We start from the raw sequence: 20,227 nt of genomic DNA on the forward strand, positions 1-20,227 counted from the left end.
GAAAATATATTTGAAAAGAGGGGTGGGATTAAAAATCCCTCTAATTGATGCACAAATAATTTATTTCTCAAAATTGGTAGCATTTTAGTGAACGAAGCTGGTTGAGGTGGAAATATGTGATTTAACTAGTATGGCTCGTTTTCCTTTGTGTTTGACTACACACAAGGTATACTAAGCAAACATGAGGGATTGATTCTTCCAGTCATTAACAGAAAGTGGCAAGGCAGCCACTGAAAACTGTTTGAGGCAACAGGGAAGCATTTCATCAGTTTCAATAGTAGTGCAAATACTAAACAGAATTACATCTTTTTGAGTCCACTGATTTCAGTGGACTTAGAAAGATGGAAGTCTGTTTAGGGTTTTGCTGTAAACTACAGAGGTGGAGGAAAAGAATTCTTACGTAAAGTTCACTAATAGGGTTGATTCCATTTTTTTGTGCATGCCCTTTTTCTTTTCTTTTTTTTACACAGAACAGATCCTGTACAATCTAAGAATATGCTTTAGAGTCTGCTGTAATGGAAGAATGTGCTTTGGATTATATTTGTACAGGATCTAGCCAGAAAAACCCACAAAGTGAATTATGATAATAGCACAATATCAAACAATGTCTGAATTTAACCAAAACCCATAACAGCCGAAATCAAGCATTCAGGCCTGCTAAATGCAAGGTGTATTTACTAGACAAATCTACCAAGTTAAATCTTGTGATCTCTTAGAAAGATGATGAAAACATTTTAATTCTTATTTCTGGCAGCTGTGACCAGTGATTATTTTTCTAAGAACATAAGAAGTGCCCTACTAGATCAGACCAATGGTCCATCGAGTTCAGCATTCTATCTCATTCGGTGGCCAACCAGTTCCTCTGGACGGCCAACAACAGGGCATAGAGGCTGAGACCTTCCCCATACGTTGCCTCCAAGCTCTGGAATTCAGAGGTTTAGTCTCTCAAAATGTGGAAGTTCTCCTCAGTCACCATGGGCATTGATAGACCTATCAATTAATCTATCTAATCTTCTTTCAAAGCTGTTTATTCTTATGGTTATCACTACATCCCACTACATCACCCTGCCACACACACACACACATATACCAGTAAAAAGTTGCCTATTGATAATAGGTATATTATATAATATACATGTGTGGGTATACACACCCACCCACGCACTTTAGCATATTATCAATAGGCAATTTTTACTAGTATATGTGTGTGTGTGGCAGGGTATAAAAAATAATCAACATTTGCCAATTTTGTTCCAGAACTAGAATTTAAAGTAAGTTGCAGCAACAACAAAAAATAAAACTGAAAGTATATATACTGAAAGTAGCACAAAATTATACTGTAATGCACATCAAATAGAGACAGTGAATAACATGTGGAATAACATATATATATAAAGCAGTGTGTAACATATAATCAATAGGCAACTTTTTACTGGTAGGTAGAATCACTAAAATTTATAATCACTTAATTTAAACCCTGAGGTATGCTGCCAAAAATGAGTGAATGTTCCAGGAAAATCTTTGGCCCTGTGGTTCCTATATATATAAAAGTTTAAAAAGGGAAAAAAAGATTCAGCAGCTAACTTCAGCATAAGGAAGTAGAACAGAAATTCATTACAAATGTATTGAGTGTTCCAGAAGGGAGACATTCAACTCCCTTTTCCACTTTGGCTCTTTGAGAATGAACAGCTTTGTATTATCTTCAAGTACACCTTTTCAATAAGTCAGACTTCTCGAATATTGCATTGCAGACATCCCTGGTGACCAATTTCACCGAGTGAATGAGAAAAACAAGTATTAGTTCAGGAAGGATTCAGGCTGTAGTTAGTATCTCAGAAAGATGATTTCTGAAATCTTTATCAACCTATCAACTGATAATAGCAGACTTACAGAATCTAGTGTGGTCTCCTTGTTTTCCCAGTTCTAAGCAGGCTACAAAAAAAAAGGCTTCTGAAATTCATGGTGGGCCATCATGCGGAGGCTGTGCCTGGCTTCAGGGTCACAAGTTGTGCAGAGCATAATGGACCACAGTTCCTGCTTACAATTCAGTAGCCTAAGAAGTAGAAATCAGCAGGCTGGATGTAAATAACAGCAAGCCAGTTTCACCCACATAATATTGGTATTTTCCTCCTTCTTTCTCCCACTCATCAGTACCCTCAGGGACAGCATACCATATGCCACGGGACAGCTGTAGTGGAAGAGGGAATTTCCAAAAATCATCCCCACTGGAATGAGCAGAAGCGCCTTTCCACTCTCCCACACTTCCCCATCAGAGAATGCAGCCCTGAATGGTGATTCAGTTTAGTACTGCTTGAGATTCCTGAATGTTGATTCAGTTTAGTACTGCTTAAAATTCCTGTTATGTTCAGTTGTGAGTTTTCCATGTTGCCACGCTATATCTAAACCATTAATGCAGGTGCTTCTTAAAGGGCCTTAAATCCAAAAAGAGGGATCTGGATAGTTTAATAAATAAAAATACATTACCGTGTAATTAAACAGCAGTCATGTGTTATGCTGTCTTCCACAAAGATGCCTCTCTCCTCATCAGTTTCAACAAGGTGGCCATCATGATACCAATTAACTTGTGTCATATTATCAAGGAATGTAGATGTACACTGAAATGGCAAGCGATCACCATGGAAAACCACTTGTCTTTGTGACGGGATCAGTTCAAAAAGAGGCAGCTCCAAAGGCCCAGCTAAAGAAGGGAGTTAAAGGAAAAAATGCATTAATTTTTTTGGCAATCAATTTTAGAAAAAATATTTTGCTGCTATAAAAAAGAGAATTAGCAGTACTAGATTCAACAGACACTGTCATGAGTATCTCTCTTAATTTATTTAGATGCAACACCAACAGAGATGTTTTTGTTCTATATACAGAATGTTATCACTGAAATGGGCAATGTATTCAATCAGCTCAGTGGACTGAAGATAGGTAAATCCTTTCCTTGTTCCTTTTTTTTCTTTAAATCCCTCTCCCCCACTGCCCCTTGTGGTCATTCCCCAGAACAGAATTCTCACTCATCCAGAGGCTTGGTTTTCTTTGACTTCCTCTTGTTCTCCTTTCATGCGACTCTTCATAGACATGTCCTTCTGAATACAACTGCTTCACTGTTCTTCTGCTTGAGTACATTTTCAATTCCTGTATCCTTATGTTTCCATCAATAAATTCTAAACCTTGTTTTGGAAATGGTCTGGGTTATTAGAGGCATTTTAAGCTTGCTTGCGTGCTATCCAGGTAAAGATTCTTAAACCACATATTCTACCCTACCACCTACCCCCCTAGGGTTGCCAATCCCCAGGTGGGAGCAGGGGATCCCCCAGTTTGGAGACCCTGCCCCCGCTTCAGGGTCGTCAGAAAGCGGGGGAGAGAGGAGGGAAATGTCTGCTGGGAACTCTATTATTCCCTATGGAGATTTATTCCCATAGAAAATCATGGAGAATTCATCTGCAGGTATCTGGGGCTCTGGGAGGGCTGTTTTTTTGAGCTAGAAGCACCAAATTTTCAGTATAGCATCTTGTGCCTCTCCCCAAAATACCCCCCAAGTTTCAAAAAGATTGGACCAGGGGGTCCAATTCTATGAGCCCCAAAAGAAGGTGCCCCTATCCATTATTTCCTATAGAAGGAAGGAATTGAAAAGGTGTGCCGTCCCTTTAAATGTGATGGCCAGAACTCCCTTGGAGTTCATATATGATTGTCACACCTTTGCTCCTGGCTCCGCCCCTAATGTCTCCTGACTCCACCCCCAAAATCCCCAGATATTTCTTGAATTAGACTTGGCAACCCTATACCCCCCCAAATTGGCAAGTGTATCAGTTTTCCAAGCTAGCCAAGCAGTGGAAGCAGGAAGAGGTTTCTGCCAATACTGAGCTTAATTTCCACAAACTGGTCATAGTTCTAAATTAGTGTCTCAAAACCAAGTTAGAGTGTCCACATGTGTCTAAGGATACATGTGAAAGAAAGCGTAGGCTACTTCCATATGACCTAGAAAGGTGAAGTTTGGTACAGATGGAGTTCAAATTATGATTATTATTAGAAAATTCTGAAAATAATTTATTTGTAAACTTCTCCCTCAAACATAAAAAAATGTGAATTGTACCCAAAACAGTCCAGGTACTTTAACGAAAGTAGAATGGTGGGATTTGATGAAAGCGTAACCCAACGCACACTGATCACCTTGAATACCTCCACATCAAGAACTGAATTATATAACTCAATACAAATTGGCAAGCTAGCAGTGCACAAACCACAGCTGCACATGGAAAAGGTTCTGTAGTCTATTCACACACTTTAATCAGGGTTAGACTGGAGAAGAGAGGGATTTATTTAGTATACAGGGCCAGGCACCTAAGCATGCAGAACGTGGCATAGCTATACAGCATGACTGCAATTAAAGCCACTGCTGAAGAATAAATTCCAGTTTTATTATAACAAAACCTGCATTTCTTAGTTCCTCATGAATGCAATCTGATGAGATGGTCAAAAGGCTATGCTATTACAGAAACTGAAGTTGGCAGCAAGTGTAAAGTTCTGTATGATAGTAAAAGAATGGATCTATAATAGAGCTTCCTAATTTGAAAATGAGAGATAATGCTGGGAGTCAGAAATGTTATTCAGTATTTCAGATGCCACAGAATTACATAACTTGAACTCTATCACAGACTTGGGTTTTGTTCTCAAAATGAAAAAAAAAATCCCCCCAAAGCATTTATTTGAACTGGGAACAGGAAAACCTGCATGCCCTCAACCTGCTCATGCATCCATCTCCTGCTTGCAAGCTCTCCCACCCCCCAAGCTCAGATGCTTGCACCACCTGCACACCCTTTCCCTCACAGTGCTGGCCACTGTATGTAGTTAGGAGTACTGATGGCATTCTCACTGGGAGAACCCCCATGCCCTTCATCAATGACTCTGGGCAGTTGGAAGCATGAGCAGAAACAAGTGGCAGGGGAGGTTTGTAGGTGAGGGTCAGCAGCAGTAGGCCCACCAGAAAACTTGGGCCCTAGCATTTATACCTTTCAGAGTATTCTGGTGCTGACCCTACATCAATATATGGATCACATAAAACTATGGGTGTATTTCATTTAATAGAAGCACATCAGTGTTATGATCCAGACATGTAGATAACTATGAAGGGAAAGGTTGATGAGTAAATTTAAAACCATGGTTAAGGGATGCTAGTATGTATTAATCAAGGTTTGTCATATATTATCATATAATGAGAAACTATGGTTTAAATTAGGATGAGGAGACACAGTGGTTGTCCCTGAAAGAATAGGGTTAGGAAAGGAGTATGCATCAGGAAGAATAGCTCATGATTGAAAAACAAGGTTTGCAGAGATACCAGGATAATGACTGCACAGGCCTTTTCTCCTGGCCATGTGTGAGAAAAAAATGGCTCTTTGGCCTCTAATATGATCACAGAATTTCAAGTTAAGATTGGTCTCTTAGGCCACTCCAATGTACTTCCTTTTACTTGAACCTAGAACACCCCACTTATCCTTTGTTTTCCCTTAATACATGGGATAAATATGTCTCATTAACTAATGACAAACAGTGCTCACATTAGAAATTAAAATGCTTAAAATCGTTATTTTATTGGGCAGCTGCTGAGATTATTTTCCTTATCACTCATTAACAAGGAAAATGTTCCACATTAAAAATGCATTAATGCTCACTATAGTCCTATATAGGACAGAGTTTAAATCATAATTAATGCTGAGATAATGGCTGTAGTCTGGATGACATCATTAGCATGTAACTGTATATCCTTCCATACGTACAGACAGGATCTCTTGATCTCTCCAGCCCATTGATACATCAGGGCTTGAAGTTTTTTTTAAGTTGAGAACCTAGCTGCTCTCTTGTGAGTCGTGAGGCTTAGCCTTTTCAATATATTAGTACTTGATAACTAGTATGTTTTTAATGTATCTTATAGCTTCTTGCTATTGCTTGGCTCTATATATTGTGTTGATATTCTGCATGCTTATTACATTTTAGACTTACAAATAATCTTGAAAATATTGGCCTGCTTTAGCATGAGCTTTACAAATGATGGCATGGATCCATGTACATGACCTGATGTTATCTTTTCCATCTTACTCATTTTAATTGCATAAAATTAGCATTTTTGAAGCAACTTGATGTAAATAGTATTGCTTTCAGTCAACAGAAAAGAACTACAGAGTAAGATAGCAAGGATAACAGGTTTAATTGTTGCAGTGACAGTTCCAGGTGGGCAGTCATGTTGGTCTGAAGAAACAGAACAAAATTCGAGTCCAGTAGAACCTTTAAGACCAACAAAAATTTATTCAGAATGTAAGCTCTCGTGTGCATGCACACTTCATGCACAATTCCTGAGGGTCGGTGGCTCAGTGGTAGAGCATCTGCTTGGTAAGCAGAAGGTCCCAGGTTCAATCCCCAGCATCCCCAACTAAAATGGGTCCAGGCAAATGGGCGTGAAAAACCTCAGCTGAAGAGCTGCTGCCACTCTGAGTAGACAATACTGACTTTGATGGACCCGGGGGGGGGGTCTGATTCAGTATAAGGCAGCTTCATATGTTCATATATGCTCATATGATCCATGCTCATAATCAGTGATTTTTCTGACACTGCATAGTACTTGTCACTCAGGAGTAGTGAAGATAATTTTAAGAAGAAGAGCTTCAGTAGCTCTGGATTGAACTGTTCACAGAAGAATCCTGGTTTTGCCTTCTCTTTGGGATCATAGGGAATCTTAGTGCTTATTCACTGTAAAGAAAATGAGTTCAGTTTAAAACAATATATTCACACGACAGCACAACTGCCTGATAATTCACATGGCAGCACAACTGTCTAACACCTGTAGCTTTAATGTTTAGATACAAGGTTGCCATTTTTTAAATTAAAAAAATTGATTTTATTAGAAGTGAGGTAAAATTCAGGAAAGCAGAAGATAATGTGGCAAAATGAATTTAATGACACTTTGAAAAGTGTATTTTCAGTTATCTTTCTGAATAGTGTTTTTGTACAAACACAAAACGCATAAAATTATGCCCTGACTAGCCTTTCTATAAAATTGAAAACATCTTAGATGGAAATAAATGCAATAAATCATAAATCATAAGGTGGTATAGTAGCTAAGAGTGTTGGACTAGTATCTGGGAGACCTGGGTTTGAATCCCCGCTTATGCCATGGAAACTGGCTGGGTGACCTTGAGCCAATCACACCCTTTCAGCCTAACCTACTTTACAGAGTTGTTGTGAGGACAAAATGGGGGATAAGAGAACACTGTAAGCTACTCTGGATCCCCACTGAATAAAAAGATGGGGTACAAATGAATGAGTGAATGAATTTAATTAATTATATAAAATTCTGCTGAGATCTATCTCTCAGAAGAGATATATATAAAAAAATAAAAATTGACAGATATACAGGGCTTTTTTGAAGAAAAAAGCCCAGCAGGAACTTATTTACATATTAGGCCATACCCCCTGACATCACCATTGTTTCATGCAGGGCTTTTTTGTAGAAAAAGCACAGCAGGAACTCATTTGTATATTAAGCCATGCCCCCGATGCCAAGCCAGCCGGAACTGCGTTCCTGATTTTTAAAAAAGCCATATATATATATATATATATATATAGCTATATAGCATTGTTATTTTGTTAAATTAAGTAATGGAAAATGCATGTAATTTTGTAGAATTTATGATTGAGTCCAGTGCCACCAGTGGAATGGCAAGCAAAAAGAGGGTTGTTTGTCTCTGAAAGTGACTTGATGCCCAAGGAATTTTTTGTGAGGGGGGGAGGCCTCAGTGGTCTGCAGTGATAAGGTAGAGGAGGGGACATCCTGCTTCCCCAGCTTCACTGTGCTAGAAGTTCTTTGGATCCAGTCCTGTGTTCTTAAAAGTAGTTCAATAAAAAGTAGTTGGGGAACTTTCGTCCTCAATTAAATCAGAGGCAGGGTGAATGCCACTAACTAGAATTAAAAAAAATGTTCTAAAGAAGCTAAAGATATTTTCTATGCTGTCTAAATTAATAAGAGATTGGAAGTTTTAAGAAATGAGCATGTATGCTGTTCATCAAAACAAAATAAACAAAAGGCAAAAATGCTGATTCAAATTCAAAAGACTGCAAAGCTGGAAATTAATAGGAACCCAGTAGCATCTCCAGCCTCCAGCCTTGACTATTGTTGCTCCTGTTTTGACTGGCTGCTGGGAGGCTGAGAATGATTTTTTACTCCTTATTTGATGTGATCAGTGAACAGAAATGTAGTTTGTTTGCAATCCTTAATCTTGGAAATCTTGAAAGAGCAATTTGTGTTTTATCTCACCTCTTACCTTGAATCAGTTCCCAATGCTATTGGCAGGCCACCAGGTAGTGAAGCTAAGTCCAACTGTGAATGGCATAATGAATTTAAAGGATTATGCTATATAGTAATAATGAAACCATGTGTGTCAAACAAGATGTTTATCTAAGTGTATAAAAAATTAATGTTATATTTCATGCTCTAGTAGCTTGTTGCCTTTGTGACACAGTTTTGTCATTGTGTACATGAATAGTTCAGTGACACAAGGCAATAAGTTGCACCAGAAGGAGAGGGAGAGAAGGACTACACAAACTCATCAGAGTGAGGTAAATGAGGCCACAGCTTTCTTGATTCCTCCGATCTTGGCACTGGATGAGTGGGGAACAAAGGGTGCCACTGACAGTTTAGCTGCTTGCCTGCCTTTTGGGGACACGTTTACTTCTTTTTGCACTGTCATCCTTGCATGCTTGGGTGCAAAGCGGGGGATTCTAAAGAACTGTGCTTGTATAGCTCCTTAGCACACATGCATTTTATAACTCCTCTACCAGCACTTTTCATAGCCACAGGTGCAGCCTGATGTTGTAAAGCGTGCCTATTGAAACAGTGGCAACACATACATTTTAATCACAGTACAGAGGATAGTTTACTCATGTGCATTGATTGGCCAATTCAAGTGCGCTCTAACAGTGGCAAGAACTAGTGCCTTGGCTAAGAACATAAGAGAAGCCATGTTGGATCAGGCCAACGGCCCATCAAGTCCAACACTCTGTGTCACACAGTGGCAAAAAATTTTATATACACACATACACTGTGGCTAATAGCCACTGATGGACCTGTGCTCCATATTTTTATCTAAACCCTTCTTGAAGGTGGCTATACTTGTGGCCGCCACCACCTCCTGTGGCAGTGAATTCCACATGTTAATCACCCTTTGGGTGAAGAAGTACTTCCTTTTATCCGTTTTAACCTGTCTGCTCAGCAATTTCATTGAATGCCCACGAGTTCTTGTATTGTGAGAAAGGGAGAAAAGTACTTCTCTCTCTACTTTCTCCATCCCATGCATTATCTTGTAAACCTCTATCATGTCACCCCGCAGTCGACGTTTCTCCAAGCTAAAGAGTCCCAAGCGTTTCAACCTTTCTTCATAGGGAAAGTGCTCCAGCCCTTTAATCATTCTAGTTGCCCTTCTCTGGACTTTCTCCAATGCTATAATATCCTTTTTGAGGTGTGGCGACCAGAACTGCACACAGTACTCCAAATGAGACCGCACCATCGATTTATACAGCGGCATTATGATACTGGCTGATTTGTTTTCAATTCCCTTCCTAATAATTCCCAGCATGGCGTTGGCCTTTTTTATTGCAAACGCACACTGTCTTGACATTTTCAGTGAGTTATCTACCACGACCCCAAGATCTCTCTCTTGGTCAGTCTCTGCCAGTTCACACCCCATCAACGGCTAATACCCGTTTCTTTTATCTGAAAGGGAACCGATATGTCCCTTTGGTCCTAAGAGCTTTTAATGCGAAATCTAGCCCCCAACTTTTATATGGTGCCCCCATATGGATCAGTGCCTTCGATCACACCACTGAAGGCCTAGAATCCTTCTTTTTGAGGAAAATTCTGGGACTACCCAACTGTGTTCCTTATGCTGCAATTTGCATGGAAACTGGACTGTTGCTGCTGGAAACTCGCGGCTGGCTTTTGGCTGTGCCTTTTATTTAATTCTGATCAGAATTCTTTCACCTTTTTGATGCTGATGGACCATCATGCATCCAAATGGTTGACCCTGATCCAAAAGAAAATCACATCCATAGGAATTTCCTTGGATGCATTTTATCTATCCTGTGCTTCTGCAGTATTTCAATCCATCAAACGTAGACTACTAGATATCCAGTTGCAACGTCTAACTGAGGCAGCTCGGAAAACTTGCTCCCCAAGCTATCTGGGTTTATCCCAGATTCCTGGGCTTTTAGCTCCCTATTTCCTCTTTTTAACTGATCCTCACCAAAGAAGAGCATTCATGCTGGCTAGATTTAATGCATTACCATCGGCCATCCTTTTCGGAAGATACCACAGAATCCCCCGCAATCTTAGACGATGCCCTTGTAGTCAAGGTATCATCGAAACGGTCCCTCATGTTCTTTTGGACTGCCCTTTTTATAGCAGTCCACGTGCAAGATATCTAGATGCACTGCTTTCTGACCATCAAGGCCTTTCTGACAATGCCAAGGTTCGCTTTTTACTCCACGGGAAACACAACTTTGTCACTACTCACGTTGCTTGCTTTTTACAGGTTGTGATCCAAATCAGAGAGGCTTTTACTTATGCATAGCCTACTGCTATTTTATGTCATTTAACTTTTGCTGGTTTTTTAAGATTTTATTATATTCTATAGTGTCACTGTTGGTTTTAAAGTATACTGTATTCTTGTATTAATGCCAATAAAGGTCTATGATATGGTATGGAATGGATTGGCCAATTAATTTTTCAAGAGGAATTTTCCAACAAATCGGATTGTGTAGTGAATCCTGTGTGAGCCAGACTGTGTGCAGATAAAGCCCAAACCAACCAACAGCCAGTGGTAGGTTTTACATGCAGAGCATCCAGTATTCAGTCCCTTCTATATCCAGTTCAAAGAATGACAGATAGCAGGTGTTTGAGAGCGACATATCCTTACTGGAAACCCTGGAGAGTTGTTGCCAGTCAGTACCAAAGTTGGCGTACCTGTGATCTCACTTGGTATAAAACAGCTTAGTAAGTGGCTATGAAATGAACTTGCAGAGATCAGTTTCTAGAAGTTTATTTCTAAAAAAAAAATCCTTTAGATATTTCTCCAACTATGTAATTGTATGTGTGACAAGCTGAGTGTTGCCAGTGCATGAGTGAAATTGTTTGGCCACAAGGAATGTCTCTGGAAAATGGCTAATCTTTCCAATGTGGAACTGGTCCATTACAAATAAACTCACTTGACATGGTATACTCTCTGGGAAGCTGCTGATAAACAAAAACCATGTGCATTTATTTTAGGGAGAATTACAACTGAGGAGAATGTGTGAGGTTTACTCAAGCTGTTTATCATGATGTTGTACATAACTTACTGGTCAGCCAAATGGAAATGATTTTGAATGGCATATTGTTTTATTAGCATTAAGGGACTAACCAGCAAATAAACAGTAAATCATTTTTGACATCCATGCTGTCATGGTTTATAAAATACTACTAGCATATCCTAGAGATGAGCCTGCTGCAGCTCTAACATTACACTGTTGTAAACTTCATATGCAACTAAATAGCGGAAATCCTTTATTCTTGAGTTTATGATTGATCTCTCTCTTTTGGTTTATTTTAACATTTAGTTTATTGGATACACCTATGCTTGAAAATACCATATAGTTTCAATCTTCAATTTGCCAGGAAACCTGTTTTGTGTTTGCACTGGTACACAAAACTATCAATGCCAGAGGGAGCAGAAATTGTTTTAGAAAAGGAAGGCATGAAGTTTGCACACTATATACTTTGCAAGACCCATGTTATTTCTGTAACTGTCCAAAAAAAAAAATCACCCTTATGTTTATATATTCATATTTAGCCATAGCACTTTCTGAATAAGAGTGATTATTTTATAATACCAAGAGCTTCTGCAAAGGGAGAAAATTAGAATGAAAATTAGAATTATTTCAGGTTAACAGCTTGATCTGTTGTACTGCCAATGGGACTTTGTATTCTATTTGAACCAGCTACACCTACAGAGTGTGGCATATACCACTGAAAAACCTGTGAGTTAGAGCTTTAATATATGCATACAATCTCAGTGGGAGGAAAATATGCATAGCAAAATTCAGCTGGAAGAACCTGGAAGACAGAAGTAAAGAGCCAGTCCAATAACAAATGAAACACAAGGAGGAAAGGACTGGAAAAAGCTGAGAACTTCTGTTTTTAAACAAAGAAATCCACTGACCAAATGAATTATATATGGTGATACTGATGACATGCAGCACAGGAAAAAAGAGAAAATCCAGGTCATTCTGAATGCAGGTTTTGCCAAGCTTGGGAAGGTGCCAGGAAAACACTGCCAACTTATATTCTGCAGAACCCTGCATGGGTTTCTGTGTAGAGGCTGGAAGGAATGCCACAGTTTATAAGAGGCATTCAGCTGAACAGAAATGTGATGCTAAATTCCAGCATTAATAAAACCTTAGTGTTAACACCTCTTCTAGACTATTTATGACACTGCACCTGTGAGGTATCAAATGCATCAACATAAATCAATTTGTTTTACTGCTGCATGAACACCTAAGCACATATCCATATGTTTTGCTTCCATTAAAATAATGATGTCTCATTTTTTGCCAATTCTAAAAGACCAATTGCAAAGAGGCTGTTGATTTGAAGTCATTTTAATAGCTACTTTCATCTTACTATAAATTCTGTAGTAGGTAAGTATAGCACCATATATTGTGGATTAAGTGACACCGTTTTATGTTTGGTTTTAGTATGAAAAATTACTATACAGAAATGCCTTACAACGATTTGTTCTGCATGTACATAGAAATGCAATCATTTTAGTCGTCATATGCTCTAACATAACTGATGTTAACACTGGAGTTCAAATACTAAAAGAGAGCAAGAGAAATTTTCATTTTTGCACCATGTAAAAGTACTCAAAAGCATCTTCACTTAATGTTATCACCTCACATAATCTTCCCCTCCTCTTGCTTTGCCACAAGCCCATATCCTATAAAGAAAAGTGAGGAATCTAAATTCACAGTCCTGATTTATTTTTGAAAAGGTTTGATAGACTTGATATACAATGTGACTGAGCCTTGGATTTCCAGCAGTGATACAGGAGCATTGTAAACCCCCGCATCCCAAGACAGTTTTCCCAAAGAGAATTGCTGCTTCCAATTTTATGGGTAATTGGCATGTTTTCCAGTAAGGTAAATGTAGCTTGGAAGCTATTTTTAGTAGGAAAGTGACATGAAAACAGTTGGAAAAGCCGCTCCACACACACACACACACATCAGAAACTGCAGCTTCAGAGGCTGCCATCTGAAAAATAAATAAATATCCAAATGATCATAGAACACACTGTTCTGTCCACTTTCAAACATGAAGATCTCTTCCTTGCCCAAGAGTAAAGCTAGCTGTTTGAACAATCTGGGAATTGCATATGGATTATGGTTTAGATGGTTGCTGAAATCAGGTTGCAGCGGTAGACTGTGCTATGTGGTAAAGTACTCAGCAAAGTCTATCAGAGCAGTCATAATGGTACAGAACTGTAGTACTGGTGGAGGTGTCCTGGAAGACAGTTCAGAAACTTGTAGCATTGATCTTGAGACATCTCTATTAGTTGTGTGTTTGCTTCAGGACTCAATACAAGGTGCTTGTTTTTACTTTACAGTCCTTCAAAGTCACATATCTTAAGGCCAGACTCACATATCTTAGGACCAGACTGTGACGGTATTCTCCTGTCTGCCACAGAGATGCCATGACCATTTTAAAGCAGTGTGGTGGGATTAGGTGCTCACTCCTCCCTACTCCACAAGCCTTTTCAGCACTTCAGAAGACTCAGGGGAAACAAGAGCACCTTGTCTGCCATGCTGCAGGCCAGTTAAGATCCAGCCTTCACAGCCTTTTAAAATCACCCATTTATGGTGGTAGTATCCCCATGATGGACACAAGACACCACATCTAGTTTGGCCCTTAGGGACCATCTCTCCTGGTATAAACCCATGTGCTAGTTATGCTACTGAGGTCAACACCTACTTCTACTTCCATTTGCCATCAGGTAAATGCTTTAAACTCCACCCCAGTCATTCAAGATGGTGGCCCCAACATTATGGATAGCTGCTTATGAAAATTACTGGTATGTGTAGGCTCTGTGATTTTAAAAAGGAAAGCAAGACAACTTAATGGGGATTTTAAGTTGATTAGATGCCAACTGAAGAAATATATATTTTCAAAGAAATTTGTAACGATTGACAATATTTTATTGTGTTTTTGTTTTACTAAGTGTTGATATAAATTGTTTTCCCCTATTTGGGAAGGAAAGGGAGTAAAATATATTAATAAGTATGATAAACAAAACACTTTCATCTCTTAGTAGCAGTGTATGTCTTTGTTGACATATCTTCAAATTGCTAGGGTGGGAATCTTACTTTTATATTTGGTAAGCAGAACAGGCAGTCAGATTACAAGTTTCATTAGAAACCAGGACACAGGTTTCATAGAAACCAGGGGGGAGGGAGGAAACAACCTATAGCAACTACCTGTGGATGCCTGAGGATTTAGCTGATCTCTAGGAATGTGCGAAATAACTGTCAAACGCATTTGTGTCACACGCATTAGAGAAACAGCACTTGGCAGTCCTTGTGGAATAAGGGCGTGCCCCATTATCATTGCACAGTATTTCTCCTTGTTGCTCTAATGTGGGATGCCTTGAGCATAAACTAGCTACTGTCCTTGACTGCCAGTGCGACAAAGCGACTGCCTTAATAATCTCCCTTCTAAAACGATCACTTTGTTGTTGCTTCAGTTATCAAAATTTTCCCTCCAGAAACTGGCATGATAGGCACAGGTAAAGACTTAACCAAATTTTGTTTTATTTAAACACACTGGCAGGGAAGGGGATCAATAGGGATTTGGAATAGGTGGACAGAATGTTAAAATTGTACTACAGATATTCTGAGGCTTGTTTTTAGAGGTTGCTTATTCTGGCTTTCCTGTTAAACTTCACATGCTATAATCACACACCTTTGAAAGTATTCAACTTTGTCCCTTTAGTTAAGACTAAGGTTTCTCCACTAGACCCCTTTCCTCTGGCAAGATCATTATTACTTTCCCTTTAAGATAAATAACCTGGGCCTTTGGCACTTTGAAGGCCTTTCAATGCCACCTCAAATCCTTTGCCAAATCCTGATCTTCCAGGCTGCCAGTCTTTGTACCCTGGACACTAAGCTTAATACAGGAGAACTATGTTCCTTCTCAAGATGTGATTCTTTGTTTTTCACACAGAGAAACTGTTTTAACAGTTATGGAACAGTCTCCTCCTGAGTCTATCCTTTTTCCAAAGTGAGGAAAATGAATTTGGTGTTTGAGCTGAAGTGAAACCGGAGGTATAAGGGTTAACTTCAGCCAACAGAGAAGCAGGAGTGAAATTTAGAGATTTTAGTGAAGTTTCTGTGTTACAGGGTTTTGATACATCTTAAGGCCATCTTGGCAGTGAGAAATGAAAGTGTGACAAAGGTTATGGGATGTGGTATACAGGTGGACACTGGGCATGCTTAATAGCTTCATGAATATTCACTAACACTGAATCTGACGTAAATAAGACCTTGTCAGGCTGGGCCATATTGGGCTGAGCTGGGCTGGGCCATGTCAGACTGGGCCATGTGTGTACCTATTTAAGATTAGGTAGCAGAGACATAAACTTTATAAAGGACACAGAAAAACACAATTAAAGATTTTTTTTAAGTTAAAACATGCTTAAAACATTAGCACTCATTGGTCTTAAAGGTGCTTTCTTTGTAGTTCTCCTGTGGGATCTAGGTAACTGGGCAAAGAAAGCTATGGCTCTTTCCTATCTTCCCCAGCTGATAAGGAGGGGAAGGAGCCTCAGCCAATAGAATGATGAGAGGCTTGGCTTAGTAGCTGCTGTGCGATTGAGAGAGCGTGGCAAAGCAAGCTATCCCTCTTCCTCCTCAAATGAGGAGCCTCAGCCAATGGAGAAAATAGGTTTTGCTCTGTAGTTCATGTGTGATTGAGCAAGTCTTGCAAAGCAAGCTGTTATGCAAAAGGAAGCAAGAGAGAGAGAGAACGAAGCAGATGACAGCCAGTTGCTCGGGGGCCTGCTAGAAGCCCTCTGGGGGCCTGATTCGGCTCCCAGGCCGCATGTTTGACACCCCTGCACTAGAGTGCTCTCAACAGCACTCTCTTCTCCAGCCACTCTTCAACTATTTCAATTCTCTCTCCAATTGCCTGTCCCTCTCCTTTTGACAGCTAGCAGAATTTTCCCCAATCAGAGTGAGTTCCATTAGTTGTCAATCATGCCATCTCACTCCTCTCATTCATGCAACATTGTTTCTAAGTCTGCAACAGCCTGTTTCTGAAATCTGTGAAGCTGTGCAATTATATTTTAGATGGCAATAAAAGACACAGCTTTGAGTTTAAAGGTGGTATTTAGGTGTACAGATACCCATACCACAAATATCAGTATATTTATCTTATTTAGATGTAACTCCAGTGCTGAATAGCAGTGAATAGAAGGCCATATTAGAAATATATATTCAGAATGACGTTCATAAGACTTTTCAAATGGGTATTTAACCTAACCTCTTGCTAGGTCCTTTACCAATTTCTCCTCAGTTAAGAAAAAATAAAACATAACCTGTACAGATACCATACCACAAATATCAGGATACTTATCTTATTTAGATGTAACTCCAGTGCTGAATGGCAGTGAATCCAAGGCCAGATTAGAAATATGTATTCAGAATGACAAGTTCATAAAAATTTTTAAATGGATATTTAACCTGCTAGGTCCTTTACCAATTTCTCTTCAGTCAAGAAAAAATAAAATATAACCTGCACAGTAGTGCATATGTATAAAATATAATATATAATTTAATAACCCAATCATGAATTCTAAAATATAATTTAAAAACAAGAATCCTATGCATAAGCATGTATCTACCATATGAAGCCATTACATATTTTTTAACCTGTATATATGTGAATAGACATTTATCTTTATATTGGAATTTGGTACTTACATGCTTAACCATAGGATTCTTGTTTTTAAATGCTATTTTTAGCACACTTGCATTATTTTACCGTCTATGCTTGTAGCCACCACCACTCCCTGTAGCAGTGTATTCCACATGTTAATTACTTTTTGGGTGAAGTATTTTTTATTTGTTCTAAACCTACTGTTTATTAATTTCATTGAGTCCCATGCATTCTTGTATTATGAGAAAGGGAGAAAAGTACCTCTATCTCTACCTTCTATATCCCATGCATAATTTTGTAAACTTCTATCATGTCACCCCTCAGTCATCATTTCTCCAAGCTAAAGAGCTGTAATCTCTTTAAATTTTCTTCATAGCAGGTGTGTTTCACCCCTTATTCATTATAGTTGCGCTTTTCTGCACTTTTTCCAGTGCTATATCTTTCTTTGAGGTGCAGTGACCAGGATGGTACACAGCATCCCAAATGAGATTGCACCATCGATTTATGCAGGGATATGATGATACTGGCTAATTTATTTTCAGTTCCCTTCCTAATAATCCCCAGCATAGCATCTGCCTTTTTTTTATTGCCATTGCACACTGGGTTGACATTTATACTCACTCTCTGTTTTCTGTTAATGAACCAGTTTTTAATCCACAAGAGGACTTGTCCCTTTATCCCATGACTACTAAATTTACTTAGAAGATGAAGAAGATATTGGATTTATATCCCGCCCTCCACTCTGAAGAATCTCAGAGCGGCTCACAATCTCCTTTACCTTCCTCCCCCTCAACAGACACCCTGTGAGGTGGGTGGGGCTGGAGAGGACTCTCACAGCAGCTGCCCTTTCAAGGACAAGCTCTGCCAGAGCTATGGTTGACCCAAGGCCATGCTAGCAGGTGCAAGTGGAGGAGTGGGTAATCAAACCCGGTTAAGAGTCTGCACACTTAACCACTACACCAAACTGGGTCTCAAACTGGCTCTCAAACTTTATCAAAAGCTTTTGGATGTCTAGGTAAATAACATCTATTGGGTCACTCTTGTCCACATGCTTGTTCATCCCCTTGGGATCAATCCATTTGGAAGAAGAGTGCAATCTGCACAGAACAAGCTTTTAAAAACTGCCCATATCATGCCCAGTGTGCAGGATCAAATTACAGAATTAAATGAGAAATCCATGCAAATTTTGCATGTAAGGAGAGGAAATTAGTGTTACTCTGCAGCTGTGCTAGGTCCCCAGCCTGAGAAATATCTAGCTATCCTCAACAAGAGCCAGGGCTTTCTCGGTCCTGGATCCAACCTGGTGGTATTCTCTATCCAATTCCACCCAAGTCTTGCAGGATTACTATCTTTCTGCAGGGCCCATAAGGCAGAGATGTTCTGCCAGTCATTTGGTTGAGGGCAGCAATGGCTCAACTTAGTACTCCCAATTCCACCTCCACACAAGACAGTGACATCACTGGGAGTTAAAATTGGTATTATTAGTTTGTTTTTTTTACAATGTTTGCTTTTTAGGGAATCGGATGTTTTACTTTTTTATGCTGGCTTTAATCTGTTTTCTGTGTATTTCATGTAAACCTCCCTGAGCCCAACTATTGAGTTGGTGGTTAAAAATCTATATAATAACAATAACAGTAATAACAGTATCAGTGAAAATATCCCTTTTTTTCAATTTGGTGGCACATGACTAAAAAAGCTCTTCAGAGCTTCTGCCAGATGACTCCTCCCCCATACAAATTGCAGCCCTGTGCATTATAGAACATCACAGAGTTGCAGCCAACTTTGCACTGGCATGTTACACACACACACACACCCAATGATCATAGCTTGCAATGCCGCTGTCTGTGGGTTCTACCATACAATCTGCTTCTTCATATTAAGAGACTCTTTCCCATTTTTCAGTGACCAATAACACAGCAGAGAAACCTCTAATGCTGGAAAATCACCTTGTGGCTGCTTGTCAATTTCAGAAAAAGTCTGGTCAGTTTCAACAGTGGGTTTCCTACCTTTTGCCTGCCTTCCCTTCTGTTCCCTTTTATTCAATGAACTAACAATAAAATGCATATGCAAAACCTGAACTACAAGAAGCTGCAATAGGGCAATTGCCTATTTTTTAAAAAAAAAAAACCTTTGGATGCCACCCCCCACATGTCACAGGTGATTTCATCCCGATTTAGAAAAGTGCATTTTTTTAAAATTGTAGCAACAGAATAAATACACCAGAGGAAAAAGAATGGTGCATAAAGTGGGCACAGAATCTGAAATCAAGATTAAAGCCTTACTGTTCTGAAAATCTGCAGTAAGATGTGTGTGTGTAATGGGCCATAAACCGAAACAAGCCATGTACAGAGAATAAAAACTTTTCAAGAGAATAAAAGCTTTTCAAGTGTAGCTGGCAAGGGTCTCACTGGATTGTTTTGAAGATGCGAAAGAATGGAAAGGCTCCTTGGGGTTTGCTGTAAACACTTTGAAAAAAGATTATCCTTTTATGATGTGTCAGTGAGGAAAAAAGGAATGGCATGGGTGTTCACAATTTTTTTTAAAAAAAAAAATTAAAATGGGGATTCTTGGCTCTTCAAAGTTTGAAAACCAAGCAGCTCATTTATAGCAGAAGAAAGTTTCTTCCCATTAATTTTTCTACTTTAAGCAAGCTCTTGATGTGCAGACAGCATGTTTGTGAACAAAGTAGAGCTTAATTATGTTAATTATTATGGCAAATATTAAGTAAAATATTTTATCTCCTTAGGAACTTAAACATTGGGCAAAATTCAAATCTTTTTTTTTAAAAAAGAGGTGAGTGTGCATCCTGTGCTAAGGTTCTATACCTTGGAAAAAATTGTAATGTTTCAGTTCAATAACTCCATGAATTGTGAATATTTCAAAACACGGTACATAACACACACACAATCAATGATAAGTAAAGCACCCAAAATTTAAACCTTGATATGTAAAATTAATTTTCATTAATTTCAGCATTGCACCATTGGTGCAACCAGGCTTTCAAAAAGGTAACCTTTCCCTTATCAATCACACTTCTGCCAATTCATATGCAGGTCTCCTCACAGCATATGCTGGCTTCCAATTAAACTGTGGCCCAAAACTGTCTTGCTTTGTCAAGCATGAAGGAGCAAGCACATGCTGCATGTCAAATGAAAGGAAAGTGCTAACATATCTAGAACATAGGAGTCATTCATCAACTCTTCAACC

At 39.1% G+C, this 20,227-nt stretch overlaps 1 protein-coding gene across 1 annotated transcript in view; it reads right to left on the reverse strand.

Moving 5' to 3' along the window:
- Positions 1-20,227, reverse strand: part of ADGRA1 (adhesion G protein-coupled receptor A1) — a 538,647-nt gene that overhangs the window by 309,643 nt on the left and 208,777 nt on the right. Inside the window, exon 7 of the mRNA XM_060241372.1 lies at positions 2,485-2,698. Within this exon, the coding sequence (XP_060097355.1) occupies positions 2,485-2,698 (214 nt within the window). The remainder of the gene's footprint in view (positions 1-2,484; positions 2,699-20,227) is intronic.

Source organism: Heteronotia binoei, chromosome 6 (genome assembly GCF_032191835.1).
Source record: "Heteronotia binoei isolate CCM8104 ecotype False Entrance Well chromosome 6, APGP_CSIRO_Hbin_v1, whole genome shotgun sequence".
NCBI lineage: Eukaryota > Metazoa > Chordata > Lepidosauria > Squamata > Gekkonidae > Heteronotia > Heteronotia binoei.